The sequence below is a fragment of the Columba livia genome, chromosome 15 (assembly GCF_036013475.1).
Source record: "Columba livia isolate bColLiv1 breed racing homer chromosome 15, bColLiv1.pat.W.v2, whole genome shotgun sequence".
Classification (NCBI taxonomy): Eukaryota; Metazoa; Chordata; class Aves; order Columbiformes; family Columbidae; genus Columba; species Columba livia.
In genome coordinates this window covers 15,766,348-15,782,596 of record NC_088616.1, presented here as the reverse complement: position 1 = coordinate 15,782,596, position 16,249 = coordinate 15,766,348, and the positions used below count along the sequence as shown (strand labels likewise).

General features: G+C 51.5%; 1 protein-coding gene across 3 annotated transcripts in view; it reads right to left on the bottom strand.

Moving 5' to 3' along the window:
* Positions 1 to 4,334: 4,334 nt before the first annotated feature.
* The window catches only part of MICALL2 (MICAL like 2), a 28,988-nt gene continuing 17,073 nt past the window's right edge, over positions 4,335 to 16,249 (bottom strand). For all 3 annotated transcript variants that reach the window (XM_065031512.1, XM_065031513.1, XM_065031514.1), the window contains 14 exons: positions 15,880 to 16,040; positions 15,295 to 15,416; positions 14,249 to 14,926; positions 13,869 to 14,044; positions 12,944 to 13,019; positions 12,516 to 12,631; positions 11,855 to 12,004; positions 9,066 to 9,121; positions 8,451 to 8,574; positions 7,770 to 7,860; positions 7,317 to 7,390; positions 6,981 to 7,095; positions 5,914 to 5,960; positions 4,335 to 5,822 (listed from right to left, as the gene is read on the bottom strand). In XM_065031512.1, coding sequence (XP_064887584.1) covers positions 5,743 to 5,822; positions 5,914 to 5,960; positions 6,981 to 7,095; positions 7,317 to 7,390; positions 7,770 to 7,860; positions 8,451 to 8,574; positions 9,066 to 9,121; positions 11,855 to 12,004; positions 12,516 to 12,631; positions 12,944 to 13,019; positions 13,869 to 14,044; positions 14,249 to 14,926; positions 15,295 to 15,416; positions 15,880 to 16,040 — 2,066 coding nt within the window. In that variant the 3' untranslated portion in view covers positions 4,335 to 5,742. The remainder of the gene's footprint in view (positions 5,823 to 5,913; positions 5,961 to 6,980; positions 7,096 to 7,316; positions 7,391 to 7,769; positions 7,861 to 8,450; positions 8,575 to 9,065; positions 9,122 to 11,854; positions 12,005 to 12,515; positions 12,632 to 12,943; positions 13,020 to 13,868; positions 14,045 to 14,248; positions 14,927 to 15,294; positions 15,417 to 15,879; positions 16,041 to 16,249) is intronic.

Genomic DNA, 16,249 nt, shown 5'->3' with positions numbered 1-16,249 from the left:
TGACTCCTCTTGCCTCTTCTAAACCCCCTTAACAGATCCACGTCCTTCCCAAGCCTGCTGCTCACGCATTCCCTCATTCTTCACCCGTCTCCATCACAAGGTGGAGATGCTGCTGCTGGAGCACTCTCTGTTAAGCAGCACTGAGCAGGCTGCATCATGAAGTTGTTTTCCTGCCATCTCCATCCCTTTCCTCAAAACCAGCTCATAAACACCTCGGGGTCAAACCAAGCGCTTCAAACTGTCTGTCCTGATCACCTCTGTGTTCCTGACTTTTAGCTGGTCCCCTGCTCTCCGGGTGGAAGTGAGGGACCCTCCTTAGCCCAGGAACACGAGCATTACAGGGCAAGGACCCGCCTGCAACTCCTGACGAGGTTCTGTACCTGGCACCCACTCGCAAACAAGGGGAAGAGATGGTGTGAGCTGCAACTTTCCATCATGGCCCTTCCTTGCTGGGGTGAGATGGAGGAACCATTGAGAGGAAAGGCCGGCAATGGTGGGCTCCATCTCCTTGCCCATTCACCACCATCACACCTCTAGGTGCCCCCAGCATCCCCACCACAACTTGCTCTGGTCCCCAGCTCATTGCACAATGCAAAAAAACATCATGTACTTTGTATCGATCAGGCTGTCCCTCCCCACACATGTTCCCTTTGTCACCCCCTAAAATAAAACCCCAACCAAGAAGAGTCACCAGCTGGAGTTTAATTTCAGACTCCAAGGCATATCTGGAGCCAATTTGCAATGCGCTTACTCCAAAAATCGCCCTCCCCTGTGACGCTTGACAGCTCCAGACCACAGTCCTGCTCTCAGCTCCAAAGGAAAAATGTTTTAATTTGTCACAAACCAATTATAGCGTCTCATCTATCCCTGAATTACTCATCTTGGCTACAGTCTAGGACAAAGGGCCCCTCTGAGAGGAGATTAGACATGGATATTAACAAGAGAAAAAGTGTCCACTGTCTCACCTTGCTGGGGACGCGGCTTCCAACGAGACAGGAAAAGGAAACCCCTCCTGTCTGACAGCCGGAGGGAGGGCTCCATCCCACAGCAAATCCCTCGCTTCGCGCGGAAGAATAGTCACGACAAACTCCGTATTCAAATAATATTCATGCATGGCAGATAACACAGTCACGGCTGGCAGAGCCGCAACATGAATATAAATAACCTTTCGCTCCCGTGGTTGCTGCTGCAGCCGCTTTGCCGCTGCGCCGGAGCACAGGTGAAGGGGCGGCCGGTGCGGTGCGCGGGGCAGGGAGGGGTGTGGGTGCTCCAACGGGTGCAATGGTCTCGTCTGAGCTCCATGTGCCACCCCGATAACAAAGCTCCTTTACCTCGGGCCCTGCTCTAGGCTGGGATGCCCTCCCATGGACTCCAGCAAAGAGGTCCTCTCCAGCCACCTCCTCCTGCCCCAGACAGAGTTGCTGTTCTCACAGGGTGCACCAGCATTCCTCTGAGTTCTTGCTTTGGACCAAACCTGGTTCACCAGGCCCGAAGTCCCTCCATATCATTGCTCCTTCCTTCCCAACCCTACGCTGGTCTCAGGTATTACCTTCACCCCAAGAGCCAAGGATCGGGGTGTCACCTTCCATGCTGAGACACAGCCTTGAGGATGCTTTTGGTCCGTCCTGTCTCCTAAGGAGCTCGGGTACCAATTCATCCAGCTGGAACCGGGAGGTGAACACTCAAAAGCAGCACCCAAATCTCTCACAGGCAAGAAGCACATCGCAGTGACAGTCACAAGCCCCAAGTCCCTTTGCTCAGCAGCAGTGACAAAGAGCTGCAGCCAGAGCTGGCCTCCCAGTCAGCCGGGTATACTGGATGGGCCACTGCTCCATCTCAAGTTGACTGGAGGCATCCGATGGCAGCCACGACGCTCCCTTCCTCCCCGTGCCTGCCGCACATCAGCGTCTTCCTTGGATGAAGAGGGAGACAATGAAAGCCAATTTCCCTTTGTGCTCATGGCGAATAATTTGGAGAATTCCTCTTGTTTACTCAGAACTGTTAATGATGCGTCAGAAATTACCTCTGAGATTGTAATTAAAGAAAACGGCAGAAGAGAGAGAGACATACGCACACGCTGCCTCATCACAGATGCCTCGGCAAGTTGTGAAGTGCTGGAGCAGACAGCAGCCTCCCCGTCACCCCAAGGTGACAGAAGGACCCCTGAGAGCATCCTAAGCAGCAGAGGCTCAGGGGTGCAGCCCCCAAGCCCCGTACACCCCGTTCTCCTCTCCAGCTACAAAGCAAGTGGCAGCAGCACTCCGGGTATCCAGGAGCTGGAGGGGCCACGAACCTGAGCGGAGGCCATCAGGAAATGAGCAGGAAGCTCAGCCCCCTTCAAACCGTTTTGTAAGTGGAGCAGCTGACCTAGAGGAGTAATTAAGCTCTCAGTCATCACCGAAAAGCAGACACCCACATGCAGAAGGCAACCGATCAGTCAGCCCCCCGCCAGCCTGACCTCGGGGTTTGGCGTCTGGTGGGGCTGGAGCAGAGCACAACCAGCCCTTTCCCGCAGAGAACAGAGAGGAATTTGATTCCTGCTCGGTTACAGGAGGATGCCCCATCGCCCAGTTCCTCAGGGTGACTGCTATGGAGAGGCAGACAAGGGCTGGTTTCCCAACGCCTCCCTCCCTGCTCAGTCCCAAGGCCAAATCCTCCTGTTTTGCCTCCTGGAGCAGTTCCACGGGGTGAGCAAAGCTGCTTGTGCCCAGAGAACAAATGGGGATGGTGGGGGGGGAATCAGCTCAGCCGAAAGCAGCCAGCTGGAAAAAAGCCGTCCCCTCTCTCCACCTTAGCCAACGGCTCCGTTTGTCTAGGGCTCGTTTCAAGCCTTGGATTAGGAGAATGGTGGAAATGGAAATCCTCTGAGTCCCAAATTCAAGGTAGAGGAAGCAGGAACAAGCTGGCTTGTCCTCATGTTCACAACCAGCAGCTGTCCGGGTGTGCAGGAGCTGTGGGGCTGCGCGGGCTGGGCCATGGCCATGACCAGACTGCGCTCCATCAGCACAGAGAAGAGTTTGGGTCCATGGGCAGGGTGGTTTGGATCACCACTCCACTGTTTATCTGCTCATCTTTAGTGCAGAATTGAGGTCAGTCTTGAAGATAGTCTCACACCAGTCCAGAACCTCCTGCTCCTGGCAGCACTCCTGTTCTCTACCTAGAGACCACTTAAACCTTTCAAACCCACACAGCATTTCCAGGCGAGCCTCATATCCCCTAGACCACAGTTACCATCTCCAACAGGCTCCAGATGGGAGAAGCAGCAGTTTTCCCTTCAAGACCTCTTCTTGGAGGCAGGTGAGCACGTAGCAGCTAGCAGGTGTAACCAGCGTCTGCTTTCTGGCAGCACTCTGTCTTCTCAGGAAAGCAAACCCTACAGCAGATCAAACCACACACTCATTGCCACCGCAGGGCCCCAGGGGTGGTTGTTTAAGCACCTTGCGATCATGTTTCTGCAAAGACCCATCACCCGTTTGCCTTCAAGATGGGAGAAGGCTGAACTGCCCTGTGCTTCTTGGAGATGGAAGGATTGGATGAGTCTGGACCATGCTGCTACCCCCAACTCTATACAGACTAAACATTTTGTGGTTGGAGAATCTGAGCCTGAAAAGATGAAAGCCCAGCAATAACGACAGCCTGGGACAGCTGTAGGAGGGGAACCCACTCATCAGGAAGGGTATTTCTCTCCTTCAGCAGAGGTGGTTTCAGCTCCCTCTCAGCTGGCAGCCCATGCAGGCAGGTTTAATTCTGGGCATTTGCTGCTAATACCCAGGTTTGGAAGAAAGGAGCTTCCCGACAAGCAGACTGAGATGGCGAGGCATGGGACATCAGTCCCTGTGGTCAGCACGTGCCCCAAAAACAGCTCGTCTTGCCCTCTGGGTGAGCAAAGGCCAACATGGAGCAGAGTGTGGTGACAGTGCTCCCATCAGTGTTTTACCTGATGAAACCACTGTTCAGCCACTTGGGTCACCAATGGCACAGAATAACCATGGCAGAACAGTCTCTGCCTCTCATCTTCTGCCCCAGGCTGCTGGCTCAGCTGGGAGCCCACAGGGCATGTGGATGTGTGTGATGCTAAATCAGAAAGGTGAAAAATGCACTTACCTGAGAGATGAGGGGAATTTGACACATAAATCACTGATAAACCCCTTGGTGCTGCTGCTCTCTCAGGACCTGCAGCTGGTCTGCAAGCTCTGGCAGGTGAGCTTCTCCATCCCAGCTACATCAAGCTCTTGTTACCACTCAAAAATCCAGAGAGGGATCATGAGCACCCACAGTGACCAGGGCAGCCCGCACCAGTAACCCACATCCAAACTCACGCTGGGACTCTGAGATTTGGTCCAGCAATTCTTTATTGGACAAAAGCGTATGCAGGTACAGGGTGTCCCACCACATGCACACACACGGCACACCCGGGAGGCACCAGGAACCCCCTCGGGCGCTTGGTACCTCATGACGCACACCCCTGCGGTGCCCAGGGCGGCTGCCTGGGACAGAGAGTCCCACTGCCACCTCGTGGGTAAGGGACGCATCGCCTCTGCTTTGCCACCAGGCACAGCGTGCAGCAAGCTGCAAAATCCCAGGTCCTTCTGGAGAACAGGACGCAGAGAAACCTCAAAGCACCCGGTTTGAAGGGAGGAGGGAAGCCCGCACATACCAGAGCCAGAGGCATCACAAACGAATCCGATCTTTCCCTGCCTGTCTCCATCCCTGCTCCCCAGGCTGACTGGGAAAAGAAGGACTCGCTGCCAACAGGACCTGCTGGTACTCTCACCAAGGAGAATTGCAGCACCCTTGAGGATGCCAGCTGTGAGGGACAGAGACTCAGGAACTGAAATATCAGTCCCACGCAGAAGACTCATGGGTGAGGCAAACCTGTTAATGCCCTTCTGCTCCCAGTTAGCACCAGGTCGTTAAAACAAAACTCCTGTCTGTTTTCAGTAGAATGGGCCACAGACAATGAAAACCCTGCTTCACTGTGCAGTCAGAAAAAAGAAGGAAGCTACAAATGTCCCCCATAGAGGGAATAAAGCAGTGAGCAACCTCTCATGGCTTTGAGAAACCAGCCTACAGCAACTCCCCAAAGGAGGTCTGGAAACAGAGCACTATTGCTGGAACCGCTCTGGTCTAGGCCATTCCACCCCATAGATCAGAGGTGGTTCTGCTCTCTGCCTCCCTCGGCCTGTGCGGCCCACAGCTCCAGTTTGCACTGGAGTAATAAGATCTTCAACATCTCTTGCCCCATAGCACCTCCCTCTCTGCATCTCTGATTCTGGTCAAAGAGCCACAGCACATGCTGGGGGAAGGAAGGGAGGGAGAACAGCCCTTTCGCAGAGCAGCGCAGTGTCCTTGCTGAGCCCTGGCCGACAGGAGTGGGGCACCGTGGGGTGACACACAGTGCCAGGCTCGTTCCGGACTCTAATGACTCAAGCAGTGACTGGGCAAATGGAGATCTGCCCTCCTGAGCTGCCAACGAGGCTGGAGCCAGCTCTGAGCTAGATCCAAAGAAGTAAAACAGTCTCAAAAGTCCATCTTCTGGAAAAGGTATCCTGGGGCCCCACAGCAGGGCCAGAGGGGATTCACACTGTCCCTTTGGTCCACAAACCTGCAGCCTCCATGGCAGGGAGCAGAGAAGCCTCATGACAGTCCGGCACGACTCCAGGAAAGCAGCAGTGAGGAAGGAACATACCTTTGACAGCCCTCCCTTGGCCTCTGTGCAAACATCACTCCTGAGCTTTACTCTTATTTCTTCTGCTTCCATATTTTGGACAAGCGGAACTTGGTCTTCTTCTTCTCTGTCTCCTGGCTCTCTCGAGATCCATCTGCGGGAGAGGGAGCAGATACAGAGCAAGTTGAGACCCACAGCCCCAGTGCCACCCAGTGCTGCTCTGTAAGAGTAGAAAGGGCCCTTACCCAACCTCTGGATCATGTCTGCCAACATCTGGTCCTCCTCTTGCTCTCTGCAATGGAACAGCACGGCATTAGAACACTTTGACATGTTTCATGACAAGGTGGTAGACACCGAAAACTATGCAAAGACTACTTTTATTTTCCCAGTCAGAAATGACCACGTTCAAAAGCACACCCTGGGAAGGGTACAGGAAAAACAAACAGACAAAACAAAAACAACCCAAAAACCAACAGAAAAACCCCACAAAACAGAGAAGTCCTGGACATTAGCAAATCCCACGTGGTTCTCTTGAAATCAAGGGCCTGTGTGGGGATTTCCAGAGCGTGGCAGTCCAGCTCTGCGGCACGGAGGCCGTCCCCCAGCTGGCCTATGAATCATCCAACTTCAACATGTTGTGAGACACCACCACACCCCAGGAGATGAATAAAGGTTCAGACAGCAGTAGCCTGGGGTGCTGCAGAGGTGCTGATGGCAGTGAGAGACAAACATGCCGCCATCTCCTTGGGCCTGGGCAAGGCCAGAGCCCAAAGCCTGTGCATTCCTAGAATCCTAGAGTCAGTGCCCTGAAGTCAAGAAATGGAGGCTGCTCTCAGCAAGAGGGAGCACAAATCCAGCTACTTGACACAGCAGTCCTCCTTTGAACTTGGGAAGAATCCACCTCCCGGCTGGAGCTGTTCTTTCACTTGCTGCAGCAGATGAACACATTCCTGGCTCCATGTTCCCAGAGTCCTCTTGCAGCTCCCACACTGCCTCCATCCTCCCCATCTCCAGCCTCTCCCTCTCTTTCTCTGTTTTCCACATTTTCACAGCCCTTGTCCTCAGAGCAGCATTAGTGTGAGGGAGCACTGACCACAGCTGAAGTCCTGATCTCGGTTTCTAACGGCTGCCAGGGAAGCAACGGCAGCAGCATTTAGGGCAAGATGGTTGGTGACAGGTCACCACCCACTTCTCATGGAGCAGAAGTCTGGATTACAGCCATTCATCCACCCCTACAGCCTGGGCAGTGGAGGAAGTTCAACAGAAATCATTCCTGGTGTTGGCTCATCTCCCACCACCTGAGGCCCCTCACCTGAGCCTGTCCTCATCCAGGCACTCCACAATACTATTCCGATCATTGACCGTGTTCAGGTACGACTCCAGCAGCTCCTTCTCTCGCTCCTTCTCCCTGGGTGTCTTCAGTTCCTCTGCACAAGACAAGGGAAGCTCATCTAAGGTGCGTATCTTACATCCCCTCAGAAAGCATAGGTGGGCTGGATGTTAATCGGAGTCTGAACATGACAGCTTGACACCACAGCTGGGAGATGCCCCGAGTGAAGCTGCAGTCCTTGGCAGCGTCACTCAGATCTGAAGGACACCCCAGGGCTGGTGTGCAGAGCGGGGGGCTCCACACAGTGAGGGACATTACCTGGTTTGCTCATGAGGTGTCGCAGCTCTGTCTCAATGTTCCACTGCTGCTCCTCCAGCTTCTGCTGCTTCATCCTAGGAGGAACCACAGAAGTGACGAGTTACTGCCCCTCCATGCCCCAGGGCTGGACCCTTCTCACATTGTGCTAAAGCCTCATCTCCGCATTGCTGACCACCTGAGTATGGGTGAGTTGAGGAAACCTTCCTCCATCATATCTGTAAGGTTTCCCTCCACACAAACTCATTAAAGAACCTGGGTGCCCATCAGTGCTCAAAGGCCCCCCAGTTCATACCTCAGGATGCTGGCAGTTCTCCCAGAGACGTCCTCAAGCCCTCCCTCATCCCAGCAATCGGCACATCATTTCTTTTGGGCTGCCATGTTCCTTGTCCTTCCCTGCTTACTGCTCACAGGTGGAGTGCACCAGCAGACAGGTGAATTTCTGGTTGTACTTACTTGTACATCAACTCCGACTCCTGTCTGAGCAACAGCTGTTTCTCATGGATCAGTTTGAACCAATCCACCATGAGGGCATCCTCAGACTCATCTGCAAAGGAGACAAAGGGTGAGACTCCAGAAGCTGCATCAGTTCAGTCTCCCTGGCTTAAATACACAATTACTTGAGGGAGAGCCTAGGATATCTTCTATGAGGCACAGGCAACCTCAAGCAAAAACAGCTCATCCTTGGTACTCTGGGCTACAAGGGAAAGGATGAAGACCACTCCAGACTCAAGGAAGCTGCTCACAGATACTCTGCCACAAGGCATCCAGCTCATCTTCCATGTGGCCAACCCAAATTGGCCATTCTGAATGAACTCATTAAGTCCTGCAAAACTGGAGCTGGCTATGACAGCCAGTCTGGCTTAGGATCCAAAAGCCATATTAATAGTGGCCTTCTACTCCCAAAATAGCTTGATCTTCAGCAAAACAAGCACAAGACCTTGCTCAAATAATAGGGTAGGAAATAGAGTGGGTTCAAAATTCCCAGGGCTTTACCCTGCTTTACCAGGGACCTTTGGCAACCTGGTGCTGCACATGTAGCATGAGCTCCTACAAATGGAGCCAAGAATGCCCAGGGGTAGGAGATGAGCCTCACACCTTCCCACCATCACAGAGCTGGCCCCGAGTCTCCTTTACCTCCCTCGCAGCCACGCAGCTGCTTCTCCAGATCCACTCCTTTTAATTCCAGTTCATCCAGCTGCTTCTCGATGTCACGCACCTTCTCCTGGATTTGCTCCTCGGGGAGGTAGTCTGGGTGTAGCTAGGAAAACAAATGTAGGATCAAGTACAGGTCAGTGCCCTCAGACTGTCTACTGAGGTCACAGCCCTAACAGAGATGGGAAATGATATCAGGAGCCATATCCTTGAAGGGCCAACTCAGCCAAGATGTAGAGCTGGCTGCTCACAACAGAGCAGCAGACACTGCAGCGTTACAGTGCCGCGAGACATTCGCTGCGAGGGGTAACATCTACCCACACTTGTCAATCCACAGACATTCTTCCTTTGTCGAGGAGGGATATGTCTACCAGAATTTGGTTTGGTTCTGTCTCGTTCCCACCTCTATTGCCCCCCTGCATGGGAGATAACCGGCAGTCTCTCTATCATGTCTTTGCCCCAGAACATTTCACCCTTTCCCTGGGAATTCGAATAAACCCTCCCAATAAGACAAACTGAGATATATCTGGGCAGGCACCCCAGCAGGATACCAAACAACCCCAGCCTGTTCTCCTTACACCTGATTTCCAGGCATACCTTGGTTGGTGACACTGCTTCGGGGCTCTGGATGCTTTTCGGAACAGAGGGTTTGACTAGAAGGAAGAAAAAACAAACAAAGAACACCACAACAGACTTTAAATAACTTCGTGGTGTGGGACAGTGCCTACACTACTAGAGAGCACAACAGGTCCCTGACACCCAACAGAGTGCACTAATGACACACACTGGCACAGCTGGCAAAGGCAAGAGATGTGTCCTCAGGGAACATCAGCCTGATTTACCCCTGGTGGCTGGACACTCAGACACGCTCGGTTGACAGGGTGCTGTTTTCATCCCCAGGGCACAGGCACTCACCTAACTCAGGTGTGACTCGGGAGCTTGCAACCGAGAATATTGACTTCTATGTTCATTATTGTGTTAAAACTCAAAGATATTTATTGCGGCAAAAGTCACCCCTTATAAAGCTTCCAAAGGATCGAACAGAAATACTGGGTTACTGTCACAGGAAACACCAAGATATACTTAAAAATGCCCCTCTAAGTGCTCTTGTACAAAGAAGTATCAGTAAATACTGATGAAACAAAGATGATCTAGGGGACCTTAGCACAGGCCTCAGGAAACTAAGGTTCAATTCCTTCCACAAAACACTTCCTAGGTGAGAAGTCCCTTAGGCTCCACTATACAACATTATTTAGACCCTGGACACCTATTAAAATCAATCCTTAAGTAATGTGTGTTTGTTCCACTGAGCCTCAGCTTCCTCTGCCCAACTGTGCTGCAAGGATAACTACAGAAGAGTGTGAGGTATTCAGATACCCAAGGGGCTGGGCTGGATAATTACCACAGAGAGAGAACAGAGGCGTACGTGGATGATGTGAGAGGAAGGAAAACTCCAGTATCAAAAGAGCACGGCTGTAAGAAATGCAGCAGCGGTGCAGGCTCACACACAAGGAGAAAGACAGGACAGACAGACCAGGGAGCCTCCCAAGAGTCTCTGGCAACCAGTGCTCCTCGAAAAGGAGCTCAAGGACAGACCTTCAGTTGCCCAGTCCTTGCCTTACTGCATTTTCTAGGAAGAGTGCAAAAGGAGAAGACAGTGGATGTGGCAATCAGCTGCGTTGTCCCTGCACTGCTTGGACTCCACCAGGTTCCTCATCCCCCTGGATGCTGCCGGTTTGCTGCCCCGTCACTACCAGCGACTCGCACTTCTCTTAGAAGCTCCTCCAAGAGGGACCTGGGCTGCCACGGGCAACACCTCCTGCTCAGCCCTGCATCTCCAGGCTCCTCCTGGCTGAGCTCTGCAGCATCTCTGACCAAGGCAGGAGGCTGCACCACGCATCATGAGGGACCAAGGTCACTGGAGGGAAACAGCGAGTAAAACAACGCTCTCCTGACCAGCTCAGGGTCTGAGATCCCCAGATACCCTCAAGTTCTGTCTTGACAGACACAAGATGCATTGGCTGCTTGCCTGCAAACTGGAAGTAGGACAGCTGGCAAGAAAACCCTGCAAGTCTCCTTTCTCAACAGAAAACACTACCTACACCAAAGAAAACTAACAATCTACAGAAACGCTCACCATCCACAGCCCCACACAACACCCGGGATTAAGGGCAGGAGTGGCAGCTGACTGCGCACAGCGGCTCTCTGAGTGCTGTAAAGACCTGTACAGAGGAGCAGCAAGTCTGTCCTTAATCCTCAGGCTGCCAAGCAACAGCAGCAAGAGAAGAGCCAGTTCGGATGGCAGACTTGCACCCACGTGAAAAATGGGGGGAGACTGCTGGGAAAGTTTCCTTTAGTGGGCACTCCCCAACAGCAATCATTAAGGTTTAGAAAGACAGATATAAAACCAGTCTCCCTTATCTTAACAGCTTGCTTCCTGGGGAAGATGTAATGCTGAATCTTGTGGCTGAATCGGAGGAAAAAGGAGCTGGAAAGTTTTGGGAAAATGATGGCAGCAGAGGCATGCTAAGCTTTTAAAACAGACAACACAAGTGGAGTTTGAATGCTTCATAGCTGTCAGAGGTGCAGGGTAAGGACAATGCTAACAAATATGAAAGCATGAGGCCACCAAGCCATCGGGATCCATCCTGCTTGCTCTGAGACAAACATCAGAGCCAGGGCTGAGCCTTCCTGTGAGGACCTTCTAGTCCAAACGGGTAAGACAGAGCCAGATGAGGCAAGGGAAGGGGAGAACAAACAAGCCAAGAAAACAGGAAAGCAGCAAACATCAGGTTAGTTCTAGGAAATTTCATATCCATTGTGGTGGGCTATGCAGGAGCAAGGACAACTGGGCAAAGGAAGAGAGGTACATGGTAAAGCTGTGGTTGAACATACAGGAGTAAGAAACCAGACTAAGGGTTGGGACAAACTGGTCAGAACTGGTCAGGACATCCTTGGAAGTCCAAGAAGCAGCAGCCTTGGCTGCTCCTTCCATGGGTCCCGCCAGCTGGAGTCCCTGGCTGACAGTTCTGTGCATTCCTTTCATTTCCCAAAGCCACTCGACTGCAGAGGAACAGACACATCAACTAGATCCCAGTTCCCCAAATTAGGAGAAGGTCCTCTTCATAGCTTTGAGTCTAAAGAATGACAGGGCAGTGACCCTGACAAATGCTTATTTTAATTTCTTCCCTTCCCACCGAATTCCCTGGCCTGGCTGGTTCCTGCTTAGGCCAAGCAATTCTTGTTAGCCAAACAAGGATTAATGACACAGATTTTTTTCCCCTGTGACAAGAGCCCCAGAACACTGAGGGACACATCTCCCACACTGACCACCAGGCTGTTCCCTGACAGTGCAGAGAGTGCCCTTTAGGCAGAAGAGACCTTACATGTGGTAGTGCTTTTCTTCAACTGGTTGCCCTCTTCCTCCTTCTTGGCTGAGCCCCCAGGGTCTTCCCAGCCTTGCTGTGAATTCTGACAGCTCCTGATAAGATCTGAGCTGGGGATCAACTTCTTCTTCATGAATCCACCAGATGAAGCTGGATTAAGAAGCACAGGCAGGTTTTAGGTAAGAAATTTCAACCCTTATCTCATAAAAATCCCTTTATTGCCCAGCATCATTGGAACTCGCCACTAGCCACTTAAAATTCTAGTCCTAGTTCTTTCTTGATGACAGCAAGGGGCACAAGCCCAAAACAAACAAGGAGAAACCACCGATTACAAGGCCAGAGTATGGAGGGTGGAGGAGAAGAATAAATGGTCAGGAACCAACACCAAGATTTCTCACCATTACACATTTATGCAAGAGAGAGTAAGCAAAATCTTGCTAGCTGTCTTGCAGAGGGCACCCTGTGAAGACCGACTCCCTCTCCTTGGGGAAGGATGGGTCTCCAAATAAAGGCACCACAGGGTCAAAGCAGGTGCAGAGAGCAAAAATCCATGAAAGTGAGGCACAACCTCCACCAACATGTTCCTCACACGTGCCTTGCAGCACTAAAACCTGTCCCCTGCCTGACTAGCAAAATGAAGGCAAAGCTTAATCCTTCATACCAGAGTCCTGCTTTGCTGATGGGACAACTAACGGACTTGGCTTTGTCTCCTTGTGTGCTGGGCTGCCTGTTCCCACCTGGGAGTTATCAGTAGGTTTCTTAGAGCCACCTTGGTCTCTGCAAAGAAGAAAGACAAAGGTAGGAAACCATCCCTCTTGCAGAATGGTCCCAAGGAAGAGTTCTGGACATTCTGGGCTGGAACTCCATCTGGGATGGTCACACTTTTCTAATCAGAGTCCAGCAATTTGAAATATGCTTTCCCTCCCCAGAAATGAAGGTCTTTGCCATCAAATTGCTGAAAACAGAAGTATTAAAACACAGGAGCTCTTCCCTCCTGTGTGCACACAGACCTGCAACAGCAAACACAGGTGCAAGCACAGACATCCCTGTTCACTTGTCATGGAGACCCACCAGCTCCAAAACACTCACTTGTTGGCTACAGGTTTCAACCGAGATCTCCACTCTGCTGGGCTCTCAGTCTTGTCTTCACCAACATTCATGCTTCCTAAAGAAAGGGACATAGCAAGATAATATCAGACCAAATAAAAAGAAACAAGCCAGATTTGAGTCTCAGGAGAATCTTAGGAGAAAATCCATGCACTGGGGCAGATACTACAACACTACTGCAGCAAACCAGGACCAGTTCAACAAGTTTAACATGGACAGAATCACATACAATAGGCAGGAAATAACCTTTGTGGCATTTTGCCCCTTTCAGTTCCAATGTTTTCAAACCTATGCAGCTACAGAAACACAGCCATAGTGTAAATGAACAGGCGTGTTCAACAGCAATAGAACAGTAAGAACTCAGATCTCAAACCAAAGGATGGGACAGGAAGCTGGGAGAGACAGAAAAAGGACAAACTTGTAGCAAACTGCAGACAGACACTGCTTCTGGCCCCAAAATAGACAGGCCATCCAGAGGTAGTTGAGACACTGGGTATCCCCAGAACACCATCCCCACTGCTCAGTCACCATGGTGGAAGCTCAGTTCAGAACTGACACGGAGGCTGAGTGAGCCCCAACTGCAATCACAAAATCATCCTGAAGTTGTGGCAAGGTCTCCCACCCAGGAAAGTCTACCTAAGCCTCTGAAACCCACCACAATCCCAACATTTGACGACGGCTCGTACAACTTCAAATACCTGCAGATCGTGGGAGAAGAAAAACTCCCTGTGCTAGAGGGAGCAATTGCACAGGGACAAATGGAGGCGTGTTGAGCCCAGAACTCAGAAAACTCTTATATGGTGGTACAGACAGAAAGCAAAGGAGCCACTGACACGTTCATACAGGTCCAAGAGAAAGGCACACAGCTGTGTCCCGGCAGAGCTGCGTGTGAATCCGCCATCCTCACCTTTGACGCCTTTCGACTCTGGCTTGTGCACAGAGTCACCAGGTTTGCTGGCAGCCGGGCTCTTGGGCAGAGGGTCTGTCACCTTCTCCTGTTTTAGTGCTGTGTTCCCTGTTTTACTGGACGGCGCTTTTGGAGCTGGACTCTGCCACTGAGAACTGGTGGGAGGAAGCTTGTCACTGCAAAAAAAAGAACAAAGTATTTTTGAAAGGACAGACCATTTTACTGGCCTCTCTTCCAAAGATTTGGATGAGTCCCTCTACATGTCTCTAAGTCTCAGCCAAAAAAGCAATCAGGAAAAAGGGAAGAGAGATGCAGGGACTTTTCCAAGTTATCCCAAGGATCACCCTGGGAGTAAAAAGGGAAAGAGATATAGTATTTACCTGCTGGACGTTGAGGAGCCAGTGGAACTGAATCCTCTTGGCCTGTTCAGAGAGTGGTTTGATCCAGCCAGAGCCTGTATGATACGGTTACGTGCCTGGTCCTTCTCAGCAGTCGCTGAACCAACCTCAATAGTGGCCCTGGCAGAAGCAGTTTTACCAGGGCCATTAGAAGAAGGAGGAGGATCTTGGTTCTTAGTGTCAGAGGATTTATTGCTGGAGGATTCTAATGACCGAAAAAAATCTTCTCGGGCTTGCTGTGTTTTTGTTGCGGAGGTTGTCCGAAGAGGCCCTGATGAGGTACCTTCATGGTGACCCGTTTTATTTCCCAACGGGGTTCCTTTGCAGTCATCTGATTTATTTACCACTGAAGAGGACCATGGAGTATTCACACTTCTGAAGCCAGAGCTTCCGGAAGATGAAACAGATGACTTGGTTGAACTAGCAGGGCTCTCCTGGCTGGGTTTCTTCAACACCTGCTCTGGTTTCTTGGGTTCTGCCACTTTCTGGAATGCCCTGGCAGCAGTAGGGGCTGGGGTACTCTCAGGTTTGTTCCCAGCGCTGCGGAGACCAGAGATCTGGACATTGTCTGGTTGCTGGTGGCTGGTACAGATGAACGTACCGGGCTCAGGCCCAGCTTTGTAGCTTCCAGGAAGAAGCACATTCCAACACTGCCTGCACCTGTGGATACAGAAGTCTCAGAAAACATCGTCCAGAACCCTGGGAGTCCATTGACACACAGCTGAGAGTGCAGGCACAATTCCACCACCAGCACAGGGAAGGTGACGGTACCACACAGGCAGTGAGCAGACCCTGTGTGAACGTTCCTCGGGCACCAAAACTGGAGCTGCTGCCAGCACGGCCTGAAGTAGGAGAAGTGTGGATGAAAACACGCCTGTGCAGAGAGTTTCCCCTGGGCAGACCCAGGCTGCTGCCACTCTGACAAAAATGTCCTCCATCACCTCAAATCCCACCATCCCTTCAGTCCCGAGGGAACCAGGCTGCCCCTCCGCGACCCACAGACCCGTGCACCCCCTAATGATCTGTACCTGAAGCAGTTCCTGTGGTAGAGCTTCCCGTCAACCAAGTAGCGCTGCACCAGGTGCACGTGGTTCCCGCAGACCCCGCAGCTGCTGCTGGGGATATTCCCGGTCTCTGCTAGGACCCCTTTCTGTGGGGAGAAGCGGTGGGTGAGCAGGGGAGGTTTAGACTGGATATCAGGAAAATATTCTTCACAGAAAGGGCTGTCAGGTATCGGAACAGGCTGCCCAGGGCAGTGGTGGAGTCACCATCCCTGGTGGTGTTTAAAAGGCGTTTAGATGAGGTTCTTATGGACATGGTTTAATGGCAGAGTTAGCTTATGGTTGGACTCGATGATCTCGATGGTCTCTTCCAACCGAAATGATTCTGTGATTCTATGTCCTATTCACCGCTGGATAAATTCCAGCTGACTGATGGATTTCCAATAACTCCCACCTGAACCTGTTCAGTAACCAGACCTCTGGATTAAATGCCCTGTACTAAGCAGAAAATTTAGAGACTAAGTCCATACCACTAGGAGCCTTGAACTAGCATAACACTCACTCACTGAAGAGATTTAAGGTTTAAAGAACACCCGAAAACACATTTCTTACTGTGGTGGCTGGAGTGGTTTCTTTTGGCTTAGCTCTGGCCGGTGGGTGGGCAGGAGGCAGTTTTGGTGGCACCGGCTTAGGAGGTTCCGAAATAGTTTTCTTCCCAAGAGGCTGCTCCTGAGGTTCGGAGGAAGGACGTTTGATTCCAGCCATGCCTCCAACTAGAAGAAAGAAAGAAGATTTTAAGATAACATAAGGATAATCCATGGGCTTAGGAGTCATTTACAATACAAGCAGATCCAGAGAAGCCTGATGGATAACATGAAATGCATACAGGCTTCCAACATGACCTGCCACAAGAAGCCTGCAAATGCCCAATCCTCTTTGCTTTGCAGATCAAAGAAAAGCCTCTAAATTCACAAGAAGTGGA